The sequence below is a fragment of the Etheostoma spectabile genome, unplaced genomic scaffold (genome assembly GCF_008692095.1).
Source record: "Etheostoma spectabile isolate EspeVRDwgs_2016 unplaced genomic scaffold, UIUC_Espe_1.0 scaffold378, whole genome shotgun sequence".
Classification (NCBI taxonomy): domain Eukaryota; kingdom Metazoa; phylum Chordata; class Actinopteri; order Perciformes; family Percidae; genus Etheostoma; species Etheostoma spectabile.
In genome coordinates, this window is record NW_022605595.1 from 697,837 (window position 1) to 714,772 (window position 16,936).

General features: G+C 44.1%; 2 protein-coding genes across 2 annotated transcripts in view; one reads left to right on the top strand and one right to left on the bottom strand.

The window, feature by feature from the left end:
* Positions 1-8,632, bottom strand: part of LOC116686445 (RE1-silencing transcription factor) — a 47,904-nt gene extending 39,272 nt beyond the window's left edge. Inside the window, exons 1-2 of the mRNA XM_032511459.1 lie at positions 8,301-8,632; positions 938-2,058 (exon numbers count right to left, since the gene is read on the bottom strand). Coding sequence (XP_032367350.1) covers positions 938-2,058; positions 8,301-8,337 — 1,158 coding nt within the window. The 5' untranslated portion in view covers positions 8,338-8,632. The remainder of the gene's footprint in view (positions 1-937; positions 2,059-8,300) is intronic.
* LOC116686444 (oocyte zinc finger protein XlCOF7.1-like) overlaps positions 1-16,936 on the top strand; it is a 588,898-nt gene that overhangs the window by 554,664 nt on the left and 17,298 nt on the right. The window lies entirely within an intron of this gene.

Here is a 16,936-nt window from a genome sequence, read left to right on the forward strand (position 1 = left end):
CTCCTTCCAATCAGCACCGTCATCCGCCTCAGGTTCGCCCTCCTGACTGCTCCACAGTTCCTCCTCTTCTTCTTTAATGTGTGGGGGGGACTCTGGCTCCTCCTGGTCCAACACTGGAGCTACCCTGCCGCTGCTTTATTATTTCACTAACACAGGAAGTAGATTGATCTTGTCCCTTGTGGATTCTCATATGTCTATTTAAAGTTCCTTTATCTATAAAGGTTTTCTTACATACGGAGCAGGTAAACGGCCTCTCTCCTGTGTGGATTCTCATGTGTTTCTCCAAACTTCCTCTCGCTGTGAAACCTCTGTCACAGAATGAGCAACTAAAAGGCCTCTGTCCTGTGTGGATGGTCATGTGTATCTGTAAATTTCTACTTTGTCTAAAAGTCTTCTTACAGACAGAGCAACTGAAAGGTTTTTCTCCTGTGTGAGTGTTCATATGCATCTTTAGAAGTTTATTGCAGCTAAATCTTTTGTAACACTCCGAGCAGCTAAAAGGCTTCTCATCAGTGTGGATTGTCATGTGTGCCCGTAAATTTCCACTCTGTATAAAAGATTTCTTGCAGACTGGGCAGCTAAAAGGCTTCTCCCCTGTATGAGTTCTCATGTGTGCTCGTAAAGTTCCACTTTCTGTAAAACATTTCCCGCACTCAGAGCAGCTGAAAGGCTTTTCTCCTGTGTGAGTTCTCATGTGTCTCTTCAGACCTCCCCTGGTGCCGAATCTTCTCCCACACTCGGAGCAGCTGAATGTTTTCTTGCGTCTCGTATCATGTTTCAGAGAGTTTAGAGCTGATTGAGGTTCTCTGGTCTCCTTCCAACCAGCACTGTCACCAGCCTCTGGTTCTCGCTCCTGAATGCTCCACTGTTCCTGCTGTTCCTCTTTAATGTGTGGGGGGGGCTCTGGGTTCCCCGGGTCCACACTGGAGCTACCCTCCTGCTGCTTTTTTACGGCAATAACACAGAAAGTAGACTGTTTTTGTCCCTTGTGGACTCTCATATGTCTATTTAAAGTTCCTCTATCTCTAAAAGTTTTCTTACAGACCGAGCAGGTAAACGGCCTCTCTCCTGTGTGGATTCTCACGTGTTTCTCCAAACCTCCTCTCGCTGTGAAAGCTCTCTCACAGAATGAGCAACTATATGGCCTCTGTCCTGTGTGGATGGTCATATGTATTCTTAAATTCCCATTTTGTGTAAAAGATTTCTTACAGACTGAGCAGCTAAAAGGTCTCTCTCCTGTATGAGTCATCACGTGCATCTTCAGAAGTTTATTGCGGCTAAATGTTTTGTCACACTCCAAGCAGCTAAAAGGCTTCTCACCCGTGTGGATTCTCATGTGTGCCCGAAAACCTCCACTCTGTATAAAAGATTTCTTACAGACTGAGCAGCTAAAAGGTCTCTCTCCTGAATGAGTTCTCATGTGTGCCCTTAAAGTTCCACTTTCTTTAAAATGTTTCCCGCACTCAGAGCAGCTGAAAGGTTTGACTCCTGTATGAGTCATCATGTGTCTCTTCAGATGTGACCTAAAGTCATATGTTTTCTCACACTCAGAGCAGCTGAAGGCTTTCTTGTCAGTTTTAGGTCTCTCATCACAGACAGGAACATCCTCATCTTTCAGAGAGTTTAAAGCTGGCTGATGTTCTCTGGTCTCCCTCCAATCAGCACTGTCATCAGTCTCAAGATCAGAAGTGTCTCCAGTCTGGTCTTCAGTCTCTGGTTGTAAAAGTGGATGTGGATGTGAGTTCCTGGCTGGTTCTGGTCCTTTACAGTCCTCTCCATTAGCTTCTGTTTCCATGTGTTGAGTTTGTCTCTGATGAAGCTGTGAGGACTGAGCTTCCTCTTCATCATCTTCACCCTTCACAGGGACAGGAGTAAATGGGAACTTGATATCAGCCTCTTCCAGCCCATGAAGCTGCTCTCCATCCTGAGTAATACACAGTTCCTCCTGCTCCTCTTTAATGTGTGGGGGGGCCTCTGGCTCCTCCTGGTCCATACTGGAGCTACACTCCTTCTGATCCTCTTCACCAACAATCACTTTCTGAACATCTGAAGGGAACGCTGAAACAACACAGAAAAACAGTTATAAACAACATATCTCTGGGGATTCAATAGTTTTTCAGACAAAACAAGCTTTTTGAAGACATCAGGGAGCTGGACCCTAAACTAACTTGTCCATCATGGAAAATGCCAGCCATCCTCTGGAAAGCACATTCACCAAACAGAGGAGCATGGTCAGTAGAAGTGATTTTTTTTTGTTTTATTTGTTTTGTTATAACTACTTACACTTTTCTGTTCCCTGTATCTGTCTTTTATTGTCTGTAAAGTGTCCTTGAGTGTAATAAAATGTATTATTATTATTATTATTATTATTATTATTATTTTAAGTCTATCAGCGGTGATCACTTAGAGTGCACGCCTATGTGTGCATGTGGCTGTTAATTAGAGATAACTACATTGTTGAACATCCTTGCTAATCTGTATTTTAAGTGCAGAATTTACATTTTTAAGTTGGTACACTGATTTACTCTGATGTAATTAATTGTGGGTTCATTATCATTATTTGCTATATATGCAGGCATTGTGTCTGATAGTTTTTACACTGTTATGTATTTCTTTGCAGAACCACAAACAAACCCACACACACACACACCATCTATCCATGGCAATGTTTGTACTGTTGCTTATTCTGATAAAATTATCAAGAGGGACCACCTCCATGTTTGGAAAGATATACCCAAGGCAAAGTCAGAAGCTGAAATCAGCCCGCAACAAAGTTCATAAAGTCCTTGTCTAACCCTCACTTACATTGAGGTCCTTTGAGCCAGATTCTAAGCTTTACTCCAGGATAAGGATGCAACTTTACAGCAGTGGAGCTCGTCCTTAGAGGGATAGACAGCCACCAAATCATCTGAATGAGTATATTGGACTATCCAAGACATAGACCATGAGTTACACGTTCAAGTACAGTATGAACATGGGCAAAAAGAGAATGGGCATCAGCCAATGGAGGGAGCTGCCAAGATGACCTCTCTCACTCCTCATCACAGACCTCCCCTACCTAATTGGGTAGATCCCAGCTGGCCCTCCATAGGGAAGGCCTTACTTAAAGATGACATGGGGATGACTATGGAGACTGAATGTAGCCTCAAGGTAGCAAAGGCAGCTCTAGTACATCACAGCCCCAAGGGTGTGTGGTCCCACTACATTCCTCCACCTGTCCACGTCATGCTCTCAGCAGAAGAGGAATATGAATATGAAGAGTAGTTTCATGAACCAACACCAACACCACTACCCTGGTCTGAGTCTAAGAAGCAGCCACAAAAGAAATGTGGTCGACCTCCGGGACAAGGTGACAAACAAGATTCAGGCTCTTTACTAGTTTCAGTGGTGCGACCCAAAGCACCCGGATAAGCAGATGAAGATGGATGGATGGATGGATGGTTGGACCCAAAGCAGACAAGCAACTAGTTGTTAAGCTAAGCTTCAATAGTTATAGTTATAGTGGAGCTATTGAAGGTCATTAGAGTGATCCTGCATCACGGTGAGCGCACCATGGACACCCAGCCATATTAGATGAAAGTTCCGAGTAGGGCTGCACAATTAATCGAATTTTAATCGCGATCACGATTTGGACTTCCCGCGATCAAATTTGCGTGATAGAGTGATTATTTTTTATAAAGCGTCATTTCATAGAACGCTCCGGGTTTTTTGCAAAGCCAATCTCCCGCTCCATAAAGCCGTCTGCTCATGAGCCAGTCAGAGTAGTTCACTGCACCCCGTGCAGCTAAGTTTCAGATGTAGAACAGTCACGAGGACAGAGTAGCGTGAGGAAAACCAACAGATAGCGATCGGTTATACGTCTGTCTCAAGGTTACCAGTTTACCAGTAAACGCACACTTTGTCCCATTGTTGTTTTTCAACAACAGCAGTGACCAGTGCTAGTCGGTGCTAGTTACGCGTTGCTGTTAGCTAGCTGTGCTGTTAGCTGTTGTTAGCTCTTTAGGACGCACGGTGCTAATGTCCTCGCATCCTGCTGCAATGCTGTTTATATGGATATGGTTTAATTTTGCGTTACATGACATTTTCTGTAAAGCGTGCCTGTGTTGGATCACGCTCTCTCGTCCTACCTCTCTCCTCTTACTCTCCGCGCCCCGCCACCAGCGGCCGCCGGTCCACACTTCTGATGTATGTCTACAGTTTAAATTTTCATTAACACAGCTGTATATTGTTAAGTATGAGGGGGCAACCTGTATTTGTACCAGTGTTTCCGCGGGTACTGTTATCGCGGGCCGCTACGGCGAAGAACCCAGAAGAAGTTTTTGAATGCAGCTAACTTCAGTTGGTAGAGTCACAGCGTGGGAGACGGAGTGCTGACCGAAGCCTGGACCAGGACCAGAGATGTGACCCATGGCCAGAATATCATAGTTCATAAAAATGCAGCGCAGTGCGATGAAGACGTTTTAATACACACGACGTGTGTTTCCGCCGGTTCGACCCGTGCTGGACCCGTTCATAATGATCAGCGTCTCTCTGTGGAGTAGCGTCCATCACACTCCCTCTCGCAGTTATAATAGCCTATGTGACAATAAAATTTGTTTTGGTTAAAATCAACAAATAATCGTGAGAATAATCGCGATCAAAATTTTGATCAAAATAATCGCGATTATCATTTTGGCCATAATCGTGCAGCCCTAGTTCCGAGTATGCAATGTTCCTCCCATCAGCAGCAGTGAAGCTTGGACTAAAGGGAACAGCCAAAGATATAGCCCTCAGAACCATCCCAACCCTCCATGGGGTCCTTTCTGCATCAACAGCCTTCACAGCAGCCCGCCTGGAATTGAAGATAATTCTCATCAGGCAGGGCACCAGGCTAACTCTAGAGCTCTACACCCAGGCAGGGCACCAGACTAACTCTAGAGCCCAGCACCCAGGCAGGGAACCAGACTAACTCTACAGCCCTGCAACCAGGCAGGGCACCAGACTAACTCTAGAGCCCTACACGCCATGCGGGTACTAGACTAAGGCCTGAATCCCATTCCTATCCCCTTGACCCCTACCCCTTGGCCCTTACACCTACCCCCTGGCCCTAAACCAAGGGGTAGGGGTACGGGGTGAAAACTACCCCTATTAATTGGGACACCCATTGGTGACATCCCATACAGTATTTATCAAAAAACTTCAAGACCGTAACTAGGTCTGTTGATTTGTGCTGTGTTTTCGGACAACATTGTTAGTATATTTTTAGTATATTTTAGGTTACTTTGGTAGTGCATAGTACTTATCGGTGGTACCTTAGGTCTTTTTGCAACAAATGTGTATACACATGCTCATGTGTAACATATACATAATATACACCTGTATACTGGGTGTGTGTATATCGTTTTCAGTTATCACCGTTTTTGAATGTCCTTGATTTCACAAAACATTTTGTTGACAAATCTGTCTTTATAGAATGATAAACTCTGATACCCCTCCAGCAAAACGTTACATAAAATAATGTTACAGAACCATTGTCAACGTATTAGAACCTACTACCATCGCACACAATAAAAGGGCACTCATATGTGGTCAAAAAAAAAAAAAAACAAGACCACAAACAACTACGACACCACTACACTGTTGGTAGCTACAGCTGCTGATATTCAGACCAGTCCGATGCCATGTTTGGCCAGTAACCCCCCCTCACATATCATCATTTTCCCATCTCAAAACCAACAACAATATAACAAGTGCATGAACAATGACCATGAATTAATTACAGATTATTACAATCATAGAGGCTACCCATGCAATTCATGAATTGGTACAACATAGAACATATGAATTTATGAAACGTCTGCTCGTTTTCAGCCCCACCGGATCGCTGCTGTTCCCTCCTGTGTCCTCCTGTGTCCTCCTGTGTAGACATGGCGGTAACATGTTTAAGCACTATCGCTTGTCATAGACCGTTAATATATTATCTAGCTATACCATCTATGCGCTCTTATACAGTCCATTCAAGTCAGAAATATGTGGGCTGTTCAACGTTATCGTTAGCGATAGCGTTAGCAGTGCAAGCTAGAGATTTTTTAAAAATTTTCAGTTAGGAACAGGGGTACACATGTACAGGACTGCATGACCACAAACACGACTGGCGAACTTTTTATCAATATTTAATCCGAAAGTACTACATGCCATGTGTCTCTCTGTCGATGCAGCAGCCACACACTGCCTTGTGGTTTCCTCGTGAGGTCCCGCGTCCACACTAGGTTCCAAGGGATCTACATCCCTTGGTCTATCCCCTACCCTACTCGTATACGATTGGACCGCACTAGTTCCCGCGTGAACGCGCACAAGCTAGGGGGAAGGGGTAAGGGGAAGGAATGGGATTCAGCCTAACTCTAGCCCAGCACCCAGCCAGGGCACTAGACTAACTCTAGAGCCCAGCACCCAGGCAGGGCACTAGACTAACTCTAGAGCCCTACACCCAGGCAGGGCACTAGACTAACTCTAGAGCCTTACACCCAGGCAGGGCACTAGACTAACTCTAGAGCCTTACACCCTGGCAGGGAACCAGACTAACTCTACAGCCCTGCATCCTGGCAGGGCACCAGACTAACTCTACAGCCCTGCACCCTGGCAGGGCACCAGACTAACTCTAGAGCCCTACACCCTGGCAGGGCACCAGACTAACTGTAGAGCCCTGCACCCTGGCAGGGCACTAGACTAACTCTACAGCCCTGCACCCTGGCAGGGCACCAGACTAACTCTAGAGCCCTACACCCTGGCAGGGCACCAGACTAACTCTAGAGCCCTGCACCCTGGCAGGGCACTAGACTAACTCTACAGCCCTGCACCCTGGCAGGGCACCAGACTAACTCTAGAGTCCAGCACCCTGGCAGGGCACCAGACTAACTCTAGAGCCCTGCACCCTGGCAGGGCACCAGACTAACTCTAGAGCCCTGCACCCAGGCACCATTCTGTGACTCGCAGAATAACATGAGTAAAATATGGAATAGTGTTGAATATGGTGATAACTAGGGATGAAGGGAAGAGCTAGAGCAGTGTTTCTCAAATGGCGGTACGTGTACTCCTATGGATACTTTGGAGGACTGCAGGGGGTGCCTGAGAGGCCTGTCCCCTGAACACACTGCAAATAAATAAATAAAGCTGGGGGGGGGTCACAGTATACTCACTACACAACTGTAGACTACACTGCTGACAGCTCACATTCAGCCTGTTTTCGCCGTATAGACAGCTGTTAGACGTCTTTTAAACGCAGACTTGTAGCTGCTGAGAGAATGGGGGGTGGGGGGGGGTGGGGGGATTTTAGGCACCCAGTAGCAAGACAACCATAACACAACAAACACATTTACACACATATACAGTACATAAGAAGGGTGTAATGATGATAGTGCAAAAAGTGAACAGTGCAGTAGATCATAATTACATATTAACTATGACTGTTAAATATATATACATACATATATACACACATACATACATACAAACATATATACAAATATATAATAACCTATAAACTGTCAGATTGAATAAGAATAAGAACATTACATAACAGGGACTAAGTTCTAAGATGTAGGTAACAAGTTCACCAGCTTCTTAATATCACAGAGAACAGAGCTAACCCGGAAGTTACGTCACTAACGCTGAATCCAGGAGAAAATGTCAAACTATCTATTATGTATCAGATGTGTATTATACATATACACACACACACACACACACACACACAGATATACACACACACACAGATATATATATACACACACACACCACACACACACACACACACACACACACACAGATATACAACACACACACACACACACACACAGATATAACACACACACACAGATATATATACACACACACACACCACACACACACACACACACACACAGATATATACACACACACACACACAGATATATATACACACACACACCACACACACACACACACGATATATACACACACACAGATATATACACACACAGATATATCACACACACACACCACACACACACACACACAACTTATACACACACACACACACACACACATATACACATATACACACACACAAACAAACTATACACACACACACACACACACATATATACATATATATACACACACACACACACACACACACACATAATTGGATATATATATATACGTACACATACACACACACAAACACACACACACACACACACACACACACACACAACACACACAAACACAAACACACCAGGGTGTGTAAGTAGTTTCCAGATGTAACTGCGGGGTGATCTTACCTCGAGGGAGGACACGGGGACTTGTCTCAGAGTCCATGTCTCTTCAGACCCACTTGTGGCCGACCTGTGTTTCACTAAATCCGGAACTTCACCAAGCTGGAGCAACAACAACACGTTAGCAGGAGCTAGCTGCGGCTAACCTTAGCTTAGCACCGACTCCCCGCGACGTTAGACGCGTTTCCGGTCGGAGGAAGTGAGCTAACCTGCTCCGTGGAGCTCCGGTTCAGCTTTTAAAACCTCATCCAGCAGTTCGGGACCTTTCTTTCTTTTAAGAACTGGACCCGGCCGCGTCTTACTCCGCCGTCTCATGGACGGATTACAACATAGTAGAAGTTAGCCACAGGGACCACTAGACAGCTTCCGGCAGAGAAGTAGCCGAGTTTCAAAATAAAAGCCCCATGAGGAATTTTCCTTTCGCAGAAGATTCTACTGCACATGGTCCTGATGGTGTATAATAAATAAATAAATAGATGAAATCAACCTTCACAGGAGACTGTCATGTGACTCTAACGTGACATTTGCCAGTATACCAGTGTAGTTTTTTGAATTTTTGAATCTGTTTTTTAACAGATTTGACTCTGCCTCCTCGCCTCCCTCTTCCACACCCCCAGCCCCTCTTTACACCTCCCCTGGCCTTCTCCTCCTCCCCCCCTCCCCTCCTCAGCCTGCCACCTTCAACGACCCGCATCAGCAATGACCCACCAGCCCGCTCCTCCCCCCTCTCCCCGCTCATCAGTTCACCACCCCCCTCTCCCCCTCCTGAGACCCTCACCTCCTACCATCCACACACCCCAGTCATCCTCCACCCACTTCTCCATAACAGACGATCAGGTGAGAAGTCAACTGAAGAAGCTCAAGGCAAGGAAGGCCCCGGGCCGGACGGCATCAGCCCAAGTCTCCTCAGGGACTGTGCTGACCAGCTCTGTGGTGTGTTCAGGCACTTATTCAACCTGAGCCTGAGCCTGGAGAAGGTCCCAGCCCTGTGGAAGACCTCCTGTGTGGTCCGGCGTACCAAAGTCACCGCGACCCAAGGAGCCAAACCACTTCAGGCCTGTTGCCCTGACTTCTCACCTGATGAAGACCATGGAGAGGATCATCCTGCGTCACCTGCGACCCCTGGTGGGCACACAGCTGGACCCCCTGCAGTTTGCTTACCAGCCTGGGATTGGAGTGGACGACGCAGTGATCTACCTGCTGCACAGATCGCTGCTTCACCTGGAGGACAGCGGGAGCACTGTGAGAGTCTGTTCTTCGACTTCTCCAGTGCTTTTAACACCATCCAGCCTTCGCACTCAGAGCGAAGATGGAGAGTGCCGGAGTGGACCAACATCTGGCTGCATGGACTACGGACTACCTCACCAACAGACACAGTATGTGAGGCTCCATCACTGTGTGTCTGACGTGGTGCACTGCAGCACAGGTGCCCCTCAGGGTACGGTGCTCTCCCCCTTCCTTTTCACCCTCTACACCTCGGACTTCACACACAACACCACCCACTGCCACATCCAGAAGTTCTCTGATGACACAGCCGTTGTTGGTTGTGTCTCTGAGGGGAACGATCTGGAATACAGGTCGGTTATCAAGGACTTTGTCAGCTGGTGTGGCTCAACCAGCTTCAGCTTAACACCAGCAAGACAAAGGAGATGATAGTCGACTTCAGGAGGAAAACATCCCCTTCTCACCGGTGAGCATCCAGGGATTGGACATTGATGTAGTGGAGAGCTACAAATTCCTGGGTGTTCACCTAAACAATAAACTGAACTGGACTGATAACACCCAAGCACTCTACAAGAAGGGCCAGAGTCGCCTCCATCTGCTGAGGAGACTCAGGTCCTTTGGAGTGTGTAGGACTCTCCTCAGGACCTTCTATGACTCTGTGGTGGCCTCTGCCATCCTCTACGCTGTGGTCTGCTGGAGGGGGGCAGCTCGGACCGGGACAGGAGCAGACTCAATAGACTGATCCGGAGAGCGAGCTCTGTCCTGGACTGTCCTCTGGACCCCATAGAGGAAGTAGGGGAGAGGAGGATGTTAGCCAAGCTGACATCCATCATGGACAACACCTCTCACCCCCTACATGACACTGTGGGGTCCCTGAGCAGCTCCTTCAGCAGCAGACTGATACCCCCACGGTGTAAGAAGGAGAGGTACCGCAGGTCCTTCATCCCGGCCGCTGTCAGACTCTACAACACCTGCTCTACTGATAGTGTTGTAGTTTCTGTTCCTGTTTTTCTCCCATCTACATCACACACTTTCTGTTTATCTTTAATATTGGTATTTATATTATTTTATTACAAGTACTTACTTTCAATATTTATGGTCTCAGGTTAATATAATTTAAATTATGCTACCGACTCTTGCTTCTTTGCTCTAATTACAAATTCAACTTAACTTAATTTTTAACGTCACTTACACCGCAATATTGTTTCTCTTATCATGGCAACCGCACTTTAAAATTCCTTTTGTTTGACGGCATTTTACTTACTCAGTCTACCATATTTTCATTGTCTATTTCTTGCCTGTATTTCTTGCCTTGTATTTCTTGCCTGTATTTCTTGCCTTGTATTTCTTGCCTTGTATTTCTTGCCTGTATTTCTTGCCTTGTATTTCTTTCGTGCTTACTTGTTTGTGTGTTATTGTTTTGTTTTTTCTGTTTTTTGCTGTTGCTGCTACTTGTAACAACAGAATTTCCCCGTCGTGGGATAAATAAATAAAGTATAATCTAGCCTACATCCTAGTCGTCGCCCCCCCCCCCCCCCCCCCCCAAATATGTTGAGTGAAGTCCATCAATAAACAGTAGGCCTGTGTTAAAGCCTATGGGTTAAAATGTCTTTATATTCATTAACCATACAGCATACATGTTCCAGGGCCTTCCTCCATCATAAGAGTACTGACAGTATAAAAATATATATCTAGATCATATTACGTGACCTGGAGAATGCGTTGGACTCAAACATTGATTGAACACTGGCGCCATCTACTGATCATTTACATTAATTACCTTAACCCTCATGTTGTCTTCATGTTGCCCTCATGTTGCTCTCATGTTGCTCTCTTGTTGTCCTCATGTTGTCCTCATGTTGCTCTCATGTTGTCCTCATGTTACTCTCATGTTGTCCTCATGTTGTCCTCATGTTGTCTTCATGTTCTCCTCATGTTCTCCTCATGTTGTCTTCATGTTCTCCTCATGTTGTCTTCATGTTGTCCTCATGTTGTCCTCATGTTGCCCTCATGTTGTCCTCATGTTGTCCTCATGTTGTCTTCATGTTTTCCTCATGTTGTCCTCATGTTGTCCCCATGTTGTCCTCATGTTGTCCTCATGTTGTCCTCATGTTGTCCCCATGTTACCCTCATGTTGTCTTCATTTTGTCCTCATGTTGCTCTCATGTTGCTCTCTTGTTGTCCTCATGTTGTCCTCATGTTGCTTCATGTTTCCTCATGTTACTCTCATGTTGTCCTCATGTTGTCCTCATGTTGTCTTCATGTTCTCCTCATGTTCTCCTCATGTTGGTCTTCATGTTCTCCTCATGTTGTCTTCATGTTGTCCTCATGTTGTCCTCATGTTGCCCCTCATGTTTGTCCTCATGTTGTCCTCATGTTGTCTTCATGTTTCCTCATGTTGTCCTCATGTTGTCCCCATGTTGTCCTCATGTTGTCCTCATGTTGTCCTCATGTTGTCCCCATGTTACCCTCATGTTGTCTTCATTTTGTCCTCATGTTGTCCTCATGTTGTCCCCATGTTGTCCTCATGTTGTCCTCATGTTGCCCTCATGTTGTCTTCATGTTGTCCTCATGTTGTCCTCATGTTGTCCTCATGTTGTCCCCATGTTGTCCTCATGTTGTCCTCATGTTGTCCTCATGTTGCCCTCATGTTGTCTTCATGTTGTCCTCATGTTGTCCTCATGTTGTCCCCATGTTGTCCTCATGTTGTCCTCATGTCATCCTCATGTTGTCCCCATGTTGCCCTCATGTTGTCCCCATGTTGTCTTCATGTTGTCCTCATGTTGTCCTCATGTTGTCCTCATGTTGTCCTCATGTTGTCCTATATCAGTGTCCTTTTTAATTCCCCAAAATAACATGATTGATTCCAACGCTCTTTGCCAAGTACAAATCTCTACTTTCATTAATTTTGGGTCTTATTCTATTTTATAGCATTGTAAAACAAATGAAGTGTTGTTGAAATAGTATTGAGTAAAAGTTGACATATTCCAGTCTGTGATTATCATCAACATCCATTCCTTTAATTTTAGTCTAAACATTTCTTAATTTCTGCTTTTCTAACTCAAACATCAGGTATAATTTCCTATAAATGAGGTTTATTGACCATAAATTCCAAAAATAACTGTATACTAAAGTTAATAAGTTAGTGTTACGAAGTGTTGAAAACATCAAAAAACATTGGAAAAAAAGCATCAAAAGTGTTGAAAAAAGGACAAAAACGTAACAAAAATTGATAAAAAGCGTTGATTTCAATTTTGATGGGAACACGAGGGTTGATGTTTAAAAGCTGTTGACATGTAACGTTCTGTACGTATGTTTATATTCATGTTCACACTTTATTATGTACAACTTATATTTGTACATTTACGTTACCATCTGTAAATATTGTCTTTTTCTTTTTTATGTTGTTATTGTACAGAATATTTTAAATATGGAACCAGGACTCCCTTGGAAAAGAGATTCTGAATCTCAGATGGATAATTACATTAAAATATTGTTAATAAAGAAGAAATAACATGTCTGACAGGACCTTGTTCCCCTCGTTACTGGGTCAATGAAACAATTTCTGATAAAAATCCGAAATATAAGTTCTTTGTTTATTGAGTATCTTTGCAGATACCCCCCCCCCCCCCCCCCCCCTAAAAAAATCAGATTTAAATCAAAGGCACGAGGATCTCAGTGGGTGAGCTGATCTGTTCTTTAGCAATAACCCCCACAGACCAGCCCCCCCCACACACACACACATTCATCATGAAATAATCCGCGCATGCGCAAACATATTGCACATGCGCATGACGGATTGTGTGCCGACATCCGTCCATGAGACGGCGGAGTAAGACGCGTCCGGGTCCAGTTCTTAAAAGAAAGAAAGGTCCCGAACTGCTGGATGAGGTTTTAAAAGCTGAACCGGAGCTCCACGGAGCAGGTTAGCTCACTTCCTCCGACCGGAAACGCGTCTAACGTCGCGGGGAGTCGGTGCTAAGCTAAGGTTAGCCGCAGCTAGCTCCTGCTAACGTGTTGTTGTTGCTCCAGCTTGGTGAAGTTCCGGATTTAGTGAAACACAGGTCGGCCACAAGTGGGTCTGAAGAGACATGGACTCTGAGACAAGTCCCCGTGTCCTCCCTCGAGGTAAGATCACCCCGCAGTTACATCTGGAAACTACTATAATATACACCCTGGTGTGTTTGTGTTTGTGTTTGTGTTTGTGTGTGTGTGTGTGTGTGTGTGTGTGTGTGTGTGTATATATATATATATATATATATATATATATATATATATATATATATAGGGGGGTGTATACTTATGCCCCCTGTATTTTAACATAGGGGGTGTATACTTATGCCCCTGTATTTTAACATAGGGGGTGTATACTTATGCCCCTGTATTTTAACATAGGGGGGTGTATACTTATGCCCCTGTATTTTAACATAGGGGGGTGTATACTTATGCCCCTGTATTTTAACATAGGGGGTGTATACTTATGCCCCTGTATTTTAACATAGGGGGGGTGTATACTTATGCCCTTGTATTTTAACATAGGGGGTGTATACTTATGCCCCTGTATTTTAACATAGGGGGTGTATACTTATGCCCCTGTATTTTAACATAGGGGGTGTATACTTATGCCCCTGTATTTTAACATAGGGGGTGTATACTTATGCCCCTGTATTTTAACATAGGGGGTGTATACTTATGCCCCTGTATTTTAACATAGGGGGGTGTATACTTATGCCCCTGTATTTTAATGAATTATTTATTTAAGATACATTATTCATTCACAAAGAAAATAACACCACCTTACTAGTTTTATACTTTCTGGAATTCATGGTCAATAACCCTCATTTATATAGAATTATACCTAATATTAGAGTTAAAAAAGCAGAAATTATGAATTATTTTGACTAATAGTTAAGATCAGAGGAATGAAAGAGCGTTGGAAGGAATCCATTTTTATGGTAATTTGGTTAAAAAGACACTCATATTTCAGATATAGACATTTTTAACGGAGGACAACAGGAGGGTTAATAATCATGTTTCTAACCCGACCTTAGTTGTTATTTTGTGACGCCTGGATTCAGGTGAACTAGTTTTTCAGTGATATTAAGATGTTTTCCCTTTTACAGGTGTTGTGTCCCTACGGGTTTTTACAACTAACTGGTTTTTAAAACCAACTGGTTCAATAAGTTGTGTTTTTATTACTAGCGTCTGGTGATAATTATTATTTATTATTATTTTTGCTGCAGTAGCAAAGAAGTTGACATATGGTACATGACAACAAAGACAACAACATGGATTACAAATACAGGGTCAGACCAAATGGGAAAATAAATACCACAACATTAAAAGTTTAGTGTGCAGACGTTACCTATTCACATTCATTGACATTACATATTACAGCAGATTACAATAAAAGTGGAGTTCTTATACATGTCGATATTTTGCCTTATTTCAATATATATTTTCAAATGAGATTAGACAATACCGTTCCTATTGATATGGTTTAATTAGGGCTGCACAATTAATCGAATTTTAATCGCGAACACGATTTTGACTTCCCACAATCAAATTTGCGTGATCGATTTTTTTTTTGAAACGTCATTTCATATTACGCTCCGTTTTTTTTTTTGCATAGCGCTTCTACCGTCTAGTCATGAGTCAGTCAAAGTAGTTCCCTGCACCCCGTGCAGCTTAGTTTCTAGATGGAGACAGTCCCAGAGGACAGAGTAGCGTGAGGAAAACTCAACAGATAGCAGTCGGTTATGGGCATCCAGATAGCGCAGTGGTCTGTGCGGATGCCCATGTATAGAGGCTTGTTCCTCGACGCAGCCGGCCTGGGTTCGAATCCGGCCTGCGGCCCTTTGCTGCATGTCACTCCCTCTCTCTCCCCTTTCACAACTAAAGCTGTACTGTCCATTAAAGGCCTAAAAATGCCCCAAAAAATAATCTTTAAAAAAAAAAAAAAGATAGCAGTCGGTTATACGTCAGTCTCAAGGTTTACCAGTTTACCAGTAAACGCAACACTTTGTCCCGTCTGTTGTTTTTCAGACAACAGCAGTGACCAGTGCTAGTCGGTGCTAGTAGCGTCTGTTAGCTGTTAGCTAGTTAGCGTCTGTTAGCTGTTAGCTCCTCTAGGACGCACCGGTGCTAATGTCCTTGCATCCGCTGCAATGCTGTTTATATGGATATGGTTTAATTTTGCGTTACATGACCCATTTCGTCTGTAAAGCCGTGCCTGTGTTGGATCTTTCTACGCTCTCTCGTCCTACTCTCTCTCCTCTTACTCTCCACGCCCCGCCACACAGCGCCGGTCCACACTTCTGACATTTGTCCACAGTTTTAATTTTTTATTAACACAGCTGTATATTGTTAAGTATGAGGGGCAAACCTGTATTTGTACCAGTGTTTCCATGGTAACTCTGCTATCGCGGGCGCTACGGCGAAGAACACAGAAGAAGTTATTGAATGCAACTAACTTCAGTTGGTAGAGTAACAGCGTGTAAGACGGAGCTGCTGGACCTGGACCAGGACCTGGGCCAGAGATGTGACCATAATCATGCAGCCCTAGGTTTAATGTTGCACTACATGACCTATTTCTTCCCAAAAGTCATGTCTGTGTTGGCTTTTCTCCTCATACTGTCCGCCCCCCCACAGGCTCTACTGCATTAGTGCCGGTTAATTTTTTTTTAACATGGCTCAACATGAGAGGAAAACCTGTATTTTTACCAGGGTTTCCCCTGTATTTGTATGTATTTGTTTCAAATCTGTACCATAGATATATGAGTTGCACATAATTGTTGTTGTTGAGTTGCACTGATTCTGATTCTGATAACGTGAAGTAACATGGCATTTTTTTTTAGGTTTAACTTGTCCATTGGGGCAAGTCAATTTCTCTTTCACTATTCCTACAAAAATCCACTTGTCCGACACAAACCTTAATGTTGAGCCCTGCACTCTGAGTACAGAATTCAGTCTGCAGTGTCGTTCAGTCACTTCACTGATAAACTTGAGAACTTTACAATAACAATTGGCATTATGGTCAACAAAAGTGTTTTATCATACACTTCAGTGTATGATAACGTGCTTGTGATATCTCACTTGTGGCTTTAGCCCCCTTAGTAAAAAAATACTGAGATATTTATCATGTATCGCCATTCAGCAAAAAGTATAGAGATATGAATTCTCCCAGCCCTAATCTGACAGAATAATCATAATTGAATTGTGAGATCAGTAAAGATTTGCACTTCTAGGCTCTACCCAGTTCAGTCAAGTACTACCTGGATGAGTACCTACAGAGTCAGGTAGAGGGCAGAACCTTTGTGAGATGGAACAAGAATCATGCTACTTTTAACCCTGGTTTTAATAGCACAGGCGGAGCCCAGTTGATGGGGGTCCTGTCGGTCCAATGCAGTTGCTGGAAA